This window comes from Euleptes europaea, chromosome 2 (genome assembly GCF_029931775.1).
Source record: "Euleptes europaea isolate rEulEur1 chromosome 2, rEulEur1.hap1, whole genome shotgun sequence".
NCBI classification, from domain to species: Eukaryota; Metazoa; Chordata; class Lepidosauria; order Squamata; family Sphaerodactylidae; genus Euleptes; species Euleptes europaea.
Window position 1 is genome coordinate 12,112,511 of NC_079313.1, and position 15,935 is coordinate 12,128,445.

The window sequence follows — 15,935 nt, forward strand, 5'->3', positions numbered from 1 at the left end:
ACTTAACCCTAAAAAAAAACAGAAGTACCCAAAAGTCAAGAAAAAACATTCAAGGCCAAAAGTTATACAATATAAAGGTTATGTCGATACAAAATATGTATATATTTATTACAGGCTAAAATCAATAACATATATAAAGCTCTGCAATAGCCTACCAAAACCAGCATGCTTATGTGAACCTACAACACAAATCGTTTAATTGTGCAATGTTATGTCTATTTGTGTTGTAGGTTTACATAGAATAGAATCATAGAGTTGGAAGGGACCACCAGGGTCATCTAGTCCAACCCCCTGTACAATGCAGGAAATTCACAACTACCTCCCACCCCCCACCCCCCACACACTCAGTGACCAGAAGAGGGCCAAGATGCCCTCCCTCTCATTATCTGCCTAAGGTCACAGAATCAGCATTCCTGACAGATGGCCATCTAACCTCTTCTTTAAAACCTCCAGGGAAGGAGGGCTCACCACCTCCCGAGGAAGACTGTTCCACTGAGGAACCGCTCTAACTGTTAGGAAATTCTTCCTAATGTCTAGACGGAAACTCTTCTGATTTAATTTCAACCCGTTGGTTCTGGTCCGACCTTCCGGGGCAACAGAAAACAACTTGGCACCCTCCGCTATATGACAGCCCTTTAAGTATTTGAAGATGGTTATCATATCCCCTCTCAGTCTTCTCTTCAGGCTAATAAGCATGCTGGTTTTGGTAGGCTACTGCAGGGCCTTATATATGTTATTGATTTTAGCCTGTAATAAATACATACGTATTTTGTATCGACATAACCTTTATATTGTCTATCTTTTGACCTTGGATGGTGGCATTTTTTTCTTAACCTTTGGGTGCTTAATCCTGTATGGCTGTTCTTCGGTTTGAAAGGAGCCCTACAAGCAGAGTCAAGGAGGCCCAAGCCCTCCCCTGTTCTCCCCATCCCCAGCAACGGATGAAGGGAGGTAGACAGAAGCCTCCCTTTCCAGGAGCATTTAGCTCCTGTGTCTGGCTGATAATTATGATCCTCCTCTGCCTCTGGGTCCCATCATTTTTCGAAACCAGTTTAGGTGAGTGCTTATTGCCACATCTTGTGGCAGCGAGTTCCGTAAGCTAAGTCCATGATGGTCTTCTGTTTTGGGGGCACTTGTGTTTTTCGGCATCTCGACGAAGGATATGGGGCGTGCCCAGCATTTTCTGTGGGTCTCATGCAAGAGAGCCCCCCCCCCCATGTATATGCATTAGGACCTTTCCTGCTTGGGAACACCCACATGAAGCTGCCTTCTACTGAATCAGATCCTGGGTCCATCAAAGTCAGTATTGCCTACTCAGACCGGCAGCTGCTCTCCAAGGTCTCAGGCTGAGGTCTTTCCCATCATCTACTTGCCTAGTCCCTGCCAGAAATTTTGTTAGTCTTTAAGGTGCTACTGGACTCCTACTCTTTTCTATGCCTAGTCCCCTTAACTGGAGATGCCAGGGATTGAACCTGGGACCTTCTGCATGCCAAGCAGATGTTCCACCACTGGGCCTTATACTGAATCAGACCCTTGGTCCATCAAAGTCAGTATTGTCTACTCAGACCGGCAGTGGCTCTCCAGGGTCTCAGGGAGAAGTCTTTCCACATCACCTACTTGCCTGGTCCCTTTTAACCGGAGATGCTGGGGATTGAACCCGGGACCTTCTGCATGCCAAGCAGATGCTCTACCACTGAGCCATGGCCCCTCTCCAAGGCTCTCCAGGGTCTCAGGCAGAGGTCTTTCACATCACCTACTTGCCAAATCCCTTTAACTGGAGATGCCGGGGATTGAACCGGGGACCTTCTGCAGGCCCCTCCTCAGATCTTTCCATCCTTTCATCCCCTTCCATAGATCTGCTGAGCTCCCGATGAGCTACCGTTTCGCCAAGGCGCTGGTATACAAGAAAGTCCGGAAGGCGCTGGGCTTGGACCACTGCACCAAATGCTTCACGGGGGCGGCCCCCATCACGAAGGAAACCTTGGAGTACTTCCTGAGCCTCGACATCCCCGTCTACGAGCTCTACGGCATGAGCGAAAGTTCGGGCCCTCACACACTCTCTCACGTGGACTGCTACAAGTTGATGAGGTAGGGCAAGAGGTGTAGGTTGCGATCCCGGCCCAGAATAGAAAAACCCAGCACTCGTAATGTCTCTAGTCCCTAAGAAGAGTTGGTTTTTATATGCCAACTTTCCCTACCACCTAAGGAAGAATCAAACCGGCTTACCATCACCTTCCCTTCCCCTCCCCACAACAGACACCCTGCGAGGTAGGTGGGGCTGAGAGAGTGTGACTAGCTCAAGGCTACCCAGCTGGCTTCGTGTGTAGGAGTGGGGAGTCAAACCCGGTTGTCCAGATTGGAGTCCGCTGCTCCAAACCACCGCTCTTAACCACTACACCATGCTGGCATGGCTACGGGATCTGTCACCTAAGCTGGTGTCCCCAACATGGTGCCTGGGGGAGCCATGGCCCCCGCAGACACTTTTGTTGCCCACCAAGTGTTTTTAGGAAGTGGACGGGGCCAAACAGGGCTCTTGCCCAGCGGGACTTCTGATTGGCCACTGGACATCTGACTGACGGTGCAGATTTAAAAGCTGCCACTAGATTTGATTATCTCACATGTTTCTCTTTCCCTGTGTATTTTTCTAAAATTATTAGATTTTTCTACAATCTCCCCCACTTGGGCTTTCAGGCTAGGGTTGCCAACTGCCAGGTAGTGCAGGAAAAGCTGGCAATAAACAACTGACAGAACTAGTGATATGACAAAGTGTATTCAGTGCAACAAATAGGACTAACAAAGCTATGTACAATATATACACAAAACTCTTTCAAAAGTCCAGAGCAGGTACAATTGTCCAAGAAATGCTATGATAAGGATGCAACAAGAGACATCTTCATGCAGAAGTGGATAGGAAGACGATCGTTTCTTTTTCTTTTTCAGTTCCGTTCAATTAGAATTTTTCAATAATGTTCCCGTTGGGAACAGTCAAACTAGCAGAAACGTCTGTACAACTATGTACCTTATATGACGCATCCTGTATTGGAACCCCACTATTTTCAGTCTACATAGTTTTTTACTCATCCTCAGAGGAGAATTGAATGAAAGTTGGATGTTCTTATGTGCATTATTGAAAAATTCTAATTGAACGGAACTGAAGAAGAAAAAGAAACGATCGACTTCCTATCCACTTCTGCATGAAGATGTCTCTTGTTGCATCCTTATCATAGCATTTGGACAATTGTACCTGCTTTGGACTTTTGAAAGAGTTTTGTGTATATTTTGTACATAGCTTTGTTAGTCCTATTTGTTGCACTGAATACACTTTGTCATATCACTAGTTCTGTCAGTTGTTTATTGCCAGCTTTTCCTGCACTATCTTCCTTACCTTCGGTATCAGTGCAGAGGTGTTTATTTTGGTTGCTCAACTGCCAGGTAGTAGCAGGAGATCTCCTGCTAATTCAACTGATCTCCAGCCGATAGAGATCAGATCACCTGGAGAAAAATGGCTGCTTTGGCAATTGGATTCTATGGCATTGAAGTCCCACCCCTCCCCAAACCCCGCCCTCTTCAGGCTCCGCCCCCAAAATATCCCGCTGGTTGCAAAGAGGGACCTGGCAACCCTATTTCAGGCAGTAGGTGTCTGTGGCAGCCATTTTGTGGCTGCCCTCACCATAGGGTTGCCAGGTCATTCTGCGCCACTGGCGGGAGGTTTATTTATATATATTTTTTTAATTTATTTTTCATATTTGTAGTCCACCCTCCCCAGCAAGCTGGCTCAGGGTGGAGCCTGAGAAGCGGAGTGCGGAGCCTGAGGAGGGCTGGATTTGGGGAGGGGAGGGACTTCAGTGTCATAGAGTCCAGGGGCGAAAGTGGGCATTTTCTCCAGGGGAACTGATCTTTGTCGGCTTGAGATCAGTTGTAATAGCAGGAGATCTCCGGCTAGTACCTGGAGGTTGGCAACCCTAAGTTCAATGCCATAGAGTCCAATTGCCAAAGCGGCCATTTTCTCCAGGTGATCTGATCTCTATTGGCTCGAGATCAGTTGTAATAGCAGATCTCCAGCTAGTACCTGGAGGTTAATACAAAATAAGAAATTCAGCTGATACAGTGTAAGTAGTCAAAAAATAATCAGCTTCTGGCAGTCAAATAAATCTAATATATAACAAATGAACAAGGTTATACTTTCAACTATTCAACTATATTTGAACAAGTAAATTTCAACTCAATAGCAGTTTACATCAGTGATGATTTCAATGGTAGTGTTACTTTCACACATAAGAAAAGCCGTGTAAAAAAACTTTTTTATAGCTCATAAATACTTGGAGGTTGGCAACCCTACCTCAACACCTTGTGTCAGAATTTCCACAGGTGCCCACAGGTTCAAAAGGGTTGGGGACCCCTGGCCTAAGCAGTTGTAGATGCTGTCCAAGGCTGGGGCTAGGGTTGGGGAAGCTATTGGTGTCTTGCTTCTCCCCTTAACCACCAGCAGCGGAATAATATTCCAGAAGGATGGTTTCAGAAGGAAATGCAGAACTACGGACGACTTACAAAATAAAAGCCTGTTTTTGTTCAGGCTGCGGAAATGAGCTGCCACGGCTACCTCAACTGGGAATTCTCTCTAGCCCAAAAGATGAACTGCACTTTTTTTTTTTAAAAAAAAGGGAGGGGGCTGAACCTTGCGGAAAAGAGGCTTCAGCGCCGAACCCTGACTTTAAAGCCTCCGTGGGCTGTGAAAATCTTACACGCTAATTTATTTTTGAGAGCCAGCTGTGAGGGTTCCCAACCTCCCTGTGCAAACTCCATAAAATCACTTGCTCAGACGGTCATGCAGAAACAAGAAACTTTATTGGAAGCTTCAGAGAAGTACAGGCCTTACACTGGTAAAGTTGCAATTGAATTCAGATTCACAAAAACAGAATTATAACCCCTACAGGGAAGCAGATGTCAAACGTGTGTTATGGGAATCTACGAGATAATTGTGCATGGTACAAAACATCAAAGAACTCAGAGCTTGTTAGTACTATCTACCCACCAAGGCCACAGTGGTGGAAGGGAGTCAGTGAGAGCAAAGGAGGGACGTGGGAAGAGGGAATCGACATTCCAACCTGGGGCCCGTCAGACGCTGCGCCTGAACCAAGGAAAGTCAAGAGACCTGGACTGCTTTTACGAGTCCGGGGGGGGGGGGGGAGAAAGCATACAAGGCAAAGGCCTACCCAAGGCCAGGCATACAGACCCTTACACCAGCATGGTGTAGTGGTTAAGAGTGGCGGGTTGTTGTGAGATGAAGATGTTGGTTTTCATATGCCGACTTCCTCTACCATTTAAAGAAGACTCAAACTGGCTCACAATCTTCTTCTTCCCAGTTGCGGCAAAGAAATCACGGGTTGCAAGACGATGATCTTCAAACCGGACGGTGACGGCAACGGGGAGATCTGTTTTGCGGGCCGCCACGTCTTCATGGGCTACTTGAACATGGAAGACAAGACCAAAGAAGCCATTGACAACGAAGGCTGGCTGCATTCAGGGGACCTCGGGAAACACGATCCAGATGGCTTCCTTTACATCACGGGGCGGATCAAAGGTAAGACGCTTCTTCCCCTCCAGGACATGGGTCTGTGCAGTGGTTACTTTGGACAGCTTTAGAATGTTGAGTGTCATCTCCCCCACACCCATGGTCAAAGATGCCTTCCCCGCAAATGGAAAAGTATCACCGCAGCAAGAGAGGTTCTAATGCAGTCCTTCCCTTCAAGCAGACAGGTAGCTCGCCAGGCTGGACTCTTTCATGAAATGCTTTGAGGACACTGTTCGAGGAGCTCGTTGCTCCAGGGTGTATTGACTGCTGGCTTCGACAGCCTTCAGGGAGAGAGAACCAGCATGGTGTGAGAGCCAGCGTGGTGTAGTGGTTAAGAGCGGTGGTTTGGAGGGGTGGACTCGTGATAAATGCTCACCGATCCGTGTACTCAGGGATCGATTGGGTTTGCCTATGTACATAAATTGGCATGGGCAGAGAATGGCGTAAATAGTATTCTCTGAGCTACAGTCAGTTTAAGTTTTGAGTTCAAATTTCAGACCCGTTCTCACACATGTGAAGCATTTAACAGGGAGAGCATACTGACACATATTACAAGTTCCACAACGAAAGTGGCCTTTCCTATGAGTGCTGATAGGGTGATCGATTATATCAGTATGGACCAGTCTATCCTTAAATGACATGGTCCGTCATTCTCTAATATGGAGAACCGGGTTCGATGCCCCACTCCTCCACATGAGCAGCAGACTCTAATCTGGTGAACTGGGTTTGTTTCCCCACTCCTCCACATGAAGCCAGCTGGGTGACCTTGGGCTAGTCACAGTTCTGAACCCATGAGCACATGAAGTTGCCTTATACTGAATCAGACCCTTGGTCCATCAAAGTCAGCATTGTCTACTCAGACCGGCAGTGGCTCTCCAGGGTCTCAGGCGGAGGTTTTTCACATCACCTACTTGCCTGCTCCCTTTAACAGGTGGTGCAGGGGATTGAATCTGGGAGCTTCTGCATGCCAAGCAGATGCTCTACCGCTGAGCCACCACTCCCCGTCTCTCTGAACTCTCTCAGCCCCACCTACCTCACAAGGTGCCTCTTGTGGGGAGAGGAAGGGAAGGAGATTGTAAACCGGTTTTATTCTCACTTAAGTGATAGAGAAAAGCGGTGTATAAAAAACCAGTTCTTCCTCCTCTTCTCCCTCTTCTTCCTTCTCCCTCTTCTCCCACTCCTCCTTCTCCCTCTCCCTCTTCTCCTTCTCCCCCTCCCCCTCCTCCTCCTTCTTCTCCCTCCCCCCTCTCCCTCCCCACCAGATTTCAAAAACCAGGACTGATTTTCAGCATGAGAGAAACTTTGGTGTCTAAACTCATGTGTGTGTGTGGGGGGGGGGCTGTTTGAGATGCCTGCAGGGATCACTGAGTTTCATGTACTGTGCTTGTAGTTTTTTGGGGAGAGAGATTGCAATGCTCAAATCTGTGCCCTTCCCTTCCAGAGCTCATTATCACCGCAGGAGGTGAGAACATCCCGCCAGTCCCTATCGAGGACGCCGTCAAAGAGGCCGTGCCCATTTTGAGCAACGCCATGCTGTTGGGGGACAAGGCCAAGTTCCTCTCGATGCTGCTGACTCTGAAGGCAAGTGCCGGCTTTCATTTCTGCCAAACGGGGCCGCCCGGAACCTGACGCTGGGGAGTAGACTGCCTCTGAACGTGATGACCCCGCTTTCTGGTATTATGAGAGATAGAGAGAAAAGCTTCTCCTTGTCCGCTCTCTCCAAACCATGCATAATTTTATAGACCTCTATCATCTCTCCCCTTAACCCCCTTCTTTCCAAGTTAAACAGCCCTAAGTGTTTTAAGTCCCATTGACTCTGGGCTTGTATTGTAGTGCCTTTCTAGATTAGATACTGTGGGGGTCCAGTTCTGGTTTACCCTTCTCAAAAAATAATTGAGTTTGAAAAGGCAGCCCGTACAATTGGGGATGGGGCACCTTCCCCATGAGAGGGGGCTGAAGTTTGGGGTTTTTCAGTTGAGAGAGGTGACTAGGGGGAGGGGACATAAGAGAGTTTTCTAGCTTGCCTACCCCATACATCCTTATAACTTTTAATGGGGAGTCAGTGTGGTGTAGTGGTTAAGAGCAGCAGACTCTAATCTGGAGAACCGGGTTGGTCTCCCCACTCCTCCACATGAAGCCTGCTGGGTGACCTTGGGCTAATCACAGTTCTCGCTGAACTCTCTCAGCCCCACCTACCTTACAAGGTGCCTGTTGTGGGGAGAGGAAGGGAAGGCAATTGTAAGCTGCTTTAAGACTCCTTAAAAGGTAGAGAAAAGTGGGTTACAAAAATAAACTCTTCCTCTTCTTCCTCCTCCTTTTAAAATTCATTTATTTAAAACATTTTTATGCTGCCTTGGCACCCAAATAGGGTTCCCGCTGTAGCAAACATTGAAAACATTCAAACGTGACCACGGCATTTAAAATAAAATATAAAATAATTCAATTAAAAAACATAAACATGCAATACCAAAACCAGGGAGGAGGGCCAATAACAGTTATTGTCAAGTGAAACAAAGACTCCACCTGCTGGTGGAAAACAACAAAAAAAGGGATGCAAACGAATCCCCCAGGGGGAGGGAGTCCTGAAGTTTGGGCACCACCCCCAAAAAGGCCCTTTCTCGGGTTGCTACCCGTCTAGCTCCAGATGGTTGGGGGCACCGGAAGCAGTATTACTGAATATCAGTATGGATGGACAGGTTGATATGGGAGAAGGTCCTTCAGGTATGCTGACCCCAAGCTGTACAGAGCTTTAAAGCAGGGGTGGGGGACCTTTTTTCCGCCAAGGGCCATTTGGATATTTATAACATCATTCGCGAGCCATACAAAATTATCAACTTAAAAATTAGACGACCAAGCCCCAAACAGGCAGCTGCCCCATATGACCCCCCCGGGGGTGGGCAAGCAGGCAGGCATCCAACCGGTGGCGCACTTGCCCACCTGGTGGCACAGGATGGTCTGTTGCACCAACCAGGTGTAGCCATCCAGCCACACGCTGGAGTTGCTCCTGCTTCTCATGGTCGGGGCCAGATTCTACAGCCAGCTCCTGCTACCTCCACCTGCAGGGATGAAATGAGGACACACTGGCTAAGAACTCCCCCCTCTTGCATTCTGGCCCTGCCCCCTTTAACCCCTCCATTGTCGCCACTTCCGCCCCCAGCCCTCTTGTAGTACAGAGGGAATATGTTTCTCCACAGCCTGGGTAGGAAAGGGTTAACACAGTTTCTTGGGCCGTCCTAGCAGCTCCATAGCTAACGACTCTTCTGCAAGGGGGGAAAAAGGTTCCTTTTCTCGGCAAAACAAACTCACATCTGCCTTGAATAAAGGCTATTCCTGTTCGTGGGAGGGGGTGAATCACCAGTCTTAGACCCTTCTGAGCTAGAGATCTGCCAGGACCCATGAAGGGCCAAACCAAATGATTTTGCGGGCCTTTAAACGGCCCCCGTGCCTGCATTCCCCACCCCTGCTTTAAAGGGTCCAGTACCAACACCTTGAACTGAGCCTGAAAGCAAAGTGGGAGGCAGTGTAGCTAGATGAAGACTGGGGTGGTATGGTCCCTACAACCCACTGTACTCAACGTTCTGGCCATAGCATTCCGTATCAGCATTCTTTCCCTGGAATACTGGAAATAGGCATCTCCCCCTGCGATGAATTGGCTGGGAAGATAAAAGACTGAACTTCACACAGTGTATCACTAAACTGTGGAAATCACTGCCACAAGGTTCATTGACAGCCACATGCTCAGAAGGCTGTGAAAAGGGATTGTTCAGATTCATGGGGAGCGTTATTTCCCCAAATTTCCGGGGAGACATTTAGCTGTCACTGCAGGAAAGAAAACGGGGACATGGATGGACCTTGGCTTAAATCCATTCAGGAGGATGTTGAATAGAGGCTTATGGCAAAACATAGAACCTCCATGTTCAAAGGCAGCCTACTTTTGGTTAGGAAGGGCAGGATATAATCGGTTGGATGTTTTTAGAAGCATCTGACTGGGCACTGTGGAAAATGGATTGCTGGACGATAGGTGTTCAGGGTATGAAACCAAGAGCCCCTCCCTCATGTGCCTGCAGCATCCAGTATCTGGAGGTAGACTGCCTCTGCACATGGTGGTTCATAGTGGCAATAGTTCTGTCTGGTTTGGGGCCAGCGTCAGCTGCGGAGGCCAGCCCCGCTGGGCGTCACTGAAACAGTCTCTTTGCAAAGCCACTCACCATAACGGTTTTTTGTACATTCTGGCTCACAGTGCAACGTGAACATGGAAACTGGGGATCCAGAGGATGACCTGACGCCCGACGCCATCGAATTCTGCCGCAAGCTGGGCAGCAAAGCCTCCAAAGTCTCACAGATCATAGCGAGCAAAGACCCAGCCGTGTACGGCGCCATCCAGAAGGGGATCACGGCCGTCAACGACCAGGCCGTTTCCAATGCCCAGAAGGTCCAGAAGTGGGTGATCCTTGACAAAGACTTCTCTATCAACGGCGGGGAGTTGGGTGAGTGGCACCGGGTGGGTTCCTGTGGGAAGCCGCCGAGCTCCAGGGAGTCGCGGAAGGGCTACGAAAGCAGAGAACCCGGGCGTGGTGGAGATCAAGCCACGGTTTCTGCCTGCCGAAATCTCTCAGTTACTGGTTGGAGTTGACGGCGCAGAGTTGGGCCGTCTGCCTCCCACCTGAGCTGTTCTCCCTCTCTCATAATACTAGAACGCAGGGTCATCAGCTGAAGCTGGAGGGTGAGAGATTCAAAACAGATAAAAGGAAGTATTTCTTCACACAACGCATAGTTAAATTGTGGAACTCCCTGCCCCAGGATGTGGTGGTGGCTGCCAACTTGGAAGGCTTGAAGAGGGTAATGGACATGTTCATGGAGGAGAGGGGTATACATGGCTACTTGTTAAAATGGCTGCTAGTCATGATGCATACCTATTCTCTCCAGGATCAGAGGACCATGCCGAATATACTGTATTAGGTGCTGTGGAACACAGGCAGGATAAATGCTGCTGCAGTCGTCTTGTTTGTGGGCTTCCTAGAGGCCCCTGGTTGGCCACTGTGTGAACAGACTGCTGGGCCTTGGTCTGATCCAGAATGGCCTTTCTTATGTTCTTATGCCTGAGCAGAAGGCAGCTTTGTGCTGTTTCAATCAATCAAAGTATTTATTACGGCCCACAACCAGCAAATGCAGCAAAAGTACAGAATGAGAACATTATAAAAATAAGCATAGAACACATCAACTACAAATACAGATTAAACGCAGCATACAAACAAGGATAAAAGAACATGAAAGATACTGCAGACTTGGCCAACCTGAGAAATCAGCAGTGGCTGAACATGGACTGACACAAACAGGACACAGGGTCTTATTCCAAGACACTGAAAGACTGGACAATTCTACCAACTATTTTGTCAGATTGCACAGAGAAGCCATTGAAATTCACAAACATCAGCACAACTTTAACAGAAAAGAGGAGAGTTTAAGAATGAATAAGGCTTGGCTTCCTGCCCTGAAACACCTCCAGACAAAGACAACATTCAACAATAGCCATACAGATTAGTTTTGGATTACACACATTAACAGATCACTTCAGGATACAATGGTTCCATATTAACATACCATACCCTCATTAGCACATTATCTTGATACTTACAGGACAATACTTTTGCAGGACAATACTCAGCTCAAACCCAACCCCTTTCTGACTATATATTACTCTTTCTACACCCTTGACACTGAGAGACACTGTCCTTCAGTGTTACTACTCTGAAGATGCCTGCCACAGTTGCTGGCGAAACGTCAGGAAAGAAAATTCCAAGACCACGGTTACACAGCCCGGATAACCTACAAGAACCAATGAACTCTGACCGTGAAAGCCTTCGACAATATTTTTTAAACGTAACGTGTTTAACATATTAACACTCCTTAACGAAAACTAAAAATAAAGTCACCTCAAGGACTTAAAATCTATGGGTGTGTGTTAAGTGCTGTCAAGTCACTTCCTACTCATGGTGACCCTATGAATGAGTCCTCCAAAATGTCCTATCTTTGACAGCCTTGCTCAGATCTTGCAAACTGAGGGCTGTGGCTTCCTTTATTGAGTCAATCCATCTTTTGTTGGGTCTTCCTCTTTTCCTGCTACCCTCAACTTTTCCTAGCATGACTAGAGGCTAGGAAAAGAGGCTGACTTTGAGAATCGTGTAATTCTCATTTTTACTGCACATGCTCAGTGGCCTCCCATTGTATTGCCAAATAAGGACTTCCTCTTTCAGGAGGCTATTTTACTAAACTATAAACAATCAGTTTTGAGCTTTGTGATCACTCTATATAGTCAATTTTAACATCATTCTCCTCTCCAGAAAAATATGCTGAGATTGAACCCATTCATTAATTTATAGAATCTTGTTTTCATGTTTAAATCATAAACTACAATTATTGTTTACATTACATCATTACAGCATAGTCAGCATTATATACCCTTGGCATGAATAACATTTCTGCATTGGAAAAGCGAGAATCAAGCACTCAGTTCTGTAACTCAAGAATTAGTTTCTCATGAGAATTAGTTTCTCATTAGCCATTAGAAAGGTCATAGGAAAAGCCAGAATGTGTTTCTAGTTACTTACTGAAACCTTTAATAATGTAATAGAAGCATAAGCCTCTGCATAGAATATTCAGGCTCTCTTTCCTTTTAAAAGGACATATACGCCTCTGCTATATAGTTTGTAGTTTATATGTGTAATTAAGTTTTATATTAAATAATTTGGCATATGTACAAAACCAATATCATAGTTCATGTGCTCTAATATGTCAAAGCCTGTAACAGTCTTTTCCAGGGACCCTTGTCTTCTCATAATGTGACCAAAATACGATATCCTCAGTTTAGTCATTTTAGCTTCTAGGGTCAATTCAGGCTTGATTTGATCGATAACCCACTGATTTGGGTTTTTTTGGCAGTCCACGGTATCCGCAACACTCTCTTCCAACACCACATTTCAAAGGAATCTACTTTCTTCCTAAAATCTATACTACTCTTCAATTTCAGATCACTTCTGAGTTTTTTTTAAGGTTATAAACCTGGGTATAAAACCTGGCAACCCTTCGTGCTGTTTGATGGTTTTTATCCGAGAGCAGATATTCAATTTTGATTTTATTAGATCTCCCTGGAAACCCTTCCAACGATGGCCCAGTGATTTCACTGCGGATTTTGTCATATAAAGCACGCTCCAACAATATGTGCTCAGTTGATTTCAGTCTCTCTTTGTGGGCAGGCACATAGTCTCTGTTCATAGGGTGTTTTCTTATATTTCCCTTCCGGTACAGCAGAAGGTAAGGTATGGCTTCTGCTGTTTTATTTTTCATTTTGGAGTTGCCATGATTATCCCTGTTCTGCATGCAGAAGGTCCTGGGTTCAATTCCCCCATTTAAAAAACAAAATCTCTGGTCCTGGAGCTTAGAAAAGCACTACCTTGTTTTTTAAGGTAAAGGTCCCCTGTGAGAGCACCGGGTCATTCCTGACCCATGGGGTGACGTCACATCCCGATGTTTCCTAGGCAGACTTTATGGGGTGGTTTGCCATTGCCTTCCCCAGTCATCTTCCCTTTACCCCCAGCAAGCTGGGTACTCATTTCACCTACCTCGGAAGGATGGAAGGCTGAGTCGACCTTGAGCCGGCTACCTGAAACCGACTTCCGTCGGGATCGAACTCAGGTCGTGAGCAGAGTTTGGACTGCAGTACTGCAGCTTACCACTCTGCGCCACGGGGCTCCTGACCTTTTTTTTTTTTTTGGCATAGGTCAATTCAAGGTGCAGGCAATTGACCTTTAAAGCCCTATATGGCCTGGGAGTTGCATACCTTAAGAACCACCTGTTCCCTCCTGAGCCTACCTGACCACTAAGGTCATCTTTCAGGGGCCCTGCTTTGAACCACAAACTGAACATGAGTCAACAGTGTGATATGGCGGCTAAGAAGGCCGATGCAATTCTGGGCTGCATCAATAGGAGTATTATAGAGGAAAAGCCAGTTGCCTCTGCTCCCGGTTCCTCATTTGGGGCAAATGCAAAAGACACGTTACAAAATAAGAGCATAGGGAAACCCCCTACGCTCCGCAGTAGGCTGCCACGAGCTTTTATAAACCAGCTCACGCCCTGGCAGGAAATAAGAGCCACTTCTGCCTGCTGGTATCGAATTAACAACCAGCGCCCTCCCTGCAGAGTAGGACTCTCAGCACGGAGTAGCGAAACAAAAGGGTACGTGGTTGGTAAGCAGACCACAGCTTGTCAAGGCAATTGGACTTAGAGCTTGAAGCCAGGAAGCCAGTCACCAAGTTATCTTTAGGAGAGTTTATTCAGGAAAACTTGTGCTTGTTACAGAAACAAGAGGTTATTCGTGAAGCAAAAGCAAATCAAAATAACAAAGCTTTTAAGCAGCTAACTACACAGTAGGATTCTTAGGTTCAAGAGTTTGGCAAAAGCTTAGCCAGTTACAAAGACATAACCTGTCCCAAAAGCGATGATGCACATCAGTTCAGCATTCAATGAGTGTTCCAAGAGTTCCGTTCGGCATCTCCCTGCCCAAGGAATCAGATGGATTGATGATGGCGTCCGACATGCTATCCGCATGCCCAGACCACCACACCCTATATAGCTCAGGGTGGGCTATATTTATCCTCAGAGGTCTCGATGGGGTGAGCTCAAGGCCCAATGAGATCCCCAGGATGCTAAGACCCAGTTGACTAATGATATGTCAAAACTTTGACCAAACAGAGCATCAGAGAGTTCCAGAGGTGAGAAATGCCTGCAGTAACGTATCTTATCTGGGGCCTCTCTGTGACAGGATAAGGGCCTAATTGAAAGCAGTTTATTGCCTTGGTGGAAGGATGTTGTAAAATGCGTGGCAGCTGGGTTATCTCTTTAGAGGTGAGAATGTCCCCACAGCTGCAAATCAAGCTTACATCCCAAAATGCCCACAGTTTGATATCACAGAATAAGCAGGCCAGAAGCCTGAACCAGGAAAACGGGCTGCAAGGGACACTGGGAAGCACATTCCCTTGACAAGTATTGTGTCTAGATCAAGGGAAGTAATACTAGTACCACTGTATTCTGCATTGGTCAGACCTCACTTGGGATACTGTGTCCAGTTTTGGGCTCAGCAATTTAAGAAGGATGTTGACAAGTTGGAGCGTGTCCAGAGGAGGGCGACCAGAACAGTCAAAGGTCTGGAATCCATGCCCTATGAGGAGAGACTTAAGGAGCTGGGTTTGTTTAGTCTGGAGAAGAGAAGGTTAAGGGGTGACATGATAGCCATGTTTAAATATCTGAAGGGATGCCATGTGAATGAGGGAACTAGCTTGTTCTCTGTTGCTCCAGAGACTAGGACATGGAGTAATGGATTTAAACTAAGAGAAAAACGATTCCACCTAAACATTAGGAAGAACTTTCTGACGGTGAGGGCGGTTCAACGGTGGAATGCGCTGCCTCGGAGGAGGGGGGTGGAGTCCCCGTCTTTGGAGGTCTTTAAGCAGGGGCTGGATGGCCATCTGTCGGGAGTGCTTTGATTGTGGGATCCTGCATGGCAGGGGGGTGGACTGGATGGCCCTTGTGGTCTCTTCCAACCTTGTGTGATTTTGTGATGCCCCACCGTCCGAGGCTATATAGGTGGCAACCCAAGAAAAGGGCCTTCTTGGTCGTGGCACCAAAATTGCGGCTATTTCCTCCCCAGGGAGATTTGTGTCTCCCCGCTCGATCGCAGTCTTCTGCCAGCAGGCAAAGACTTTTCATCTGGAACAGCCTTGCCGATCCGCGGCGTAGTGGTTAAGAGTGGCGGCCTCTAACCTGGAGAACCGCTGGACTTCATTGACCTTGGTCTGATCCAGCATGGCCTTTCTTACGTTCTTATCTCCATCTCTTTTTTTCCCCTCCCTCTTCTTTCAAATAGGTCCCACAATGAAGCTGAAGAGACCCGTGGTGGTCAAAATGTACAAACAGCAAATAGACCAGTTATACTCTGCAGAAACACCGGATGCCAAATAACCAGCAAACGAGCCTATACCTCCACCCTGTCTTTATTAGAAGTCGAGTCCTTCGCTTCTCTCCCTTGCTGCTGTCCTTTGGTGAACGCGACCCTGTTTTTTGGCACGGACTCGTCTCCTTTGGGGGTTTTTTTGGGGGGGGTGCGGAAAAAAGTAACACGCTCTTTCCTCAATGTGTTTTTGAAAAACGAGGTTTCAATAAAGGCAGCTCTCTGACCCGTGGCCGCTTGGGAAGTCTCTGGTTACAAAACGTTCGTGCTGTCGGTGGCCGTCCCGTTGTTGTTGTTTTTGGTCCCTGAACTGTTTAGGATGGTCCATCGGGACGGCGCCGAGGCTCGCCGTCTTGGCGA

General features: G+C 47.2%; 1 protein-coding gene across 1 annotated transcript in view; it reads left to right on the top strand.

The window, feature by feature from the left end:
• ACSBG2 (acyl-CoA synthetase bubblegum family member 2) overlaps positions 1 to 15,621 on the top strand; it is a 54,040-nt gene extending 38,419 nt beyond the window's left edge. Inside the window, exons 10-14 of the mRNA XM_056844391.1 lie at positions 1,855 to 2,088; positions 5,364 to 5,581; positions 7,014 to 7,153; positions 9,813 to 10,059; positions 15,492 to 15,621. Of these exons, the coding sequence (XP_056700369.1) occupies positions 1,855 to 2,088; positions 5,364 to 5,581; positions 7,014 to 7,153; positions 9,813 to 10,059; positions 15,492 to 15,586 (934 nt within the window). The 3' untranslated portion in view covers positions 15,587 to 15,621. The remainder of the gene's footprint in view (positions 1 to 1,854; positions 2,089 to 5,363; positions 5,582 to 7,013; positions 7,154 to 9,812; positions 10,060 to 15,491) is intronic.
• Positions 15,622 to 15,935: the final 314 nt, after the last annotated feature.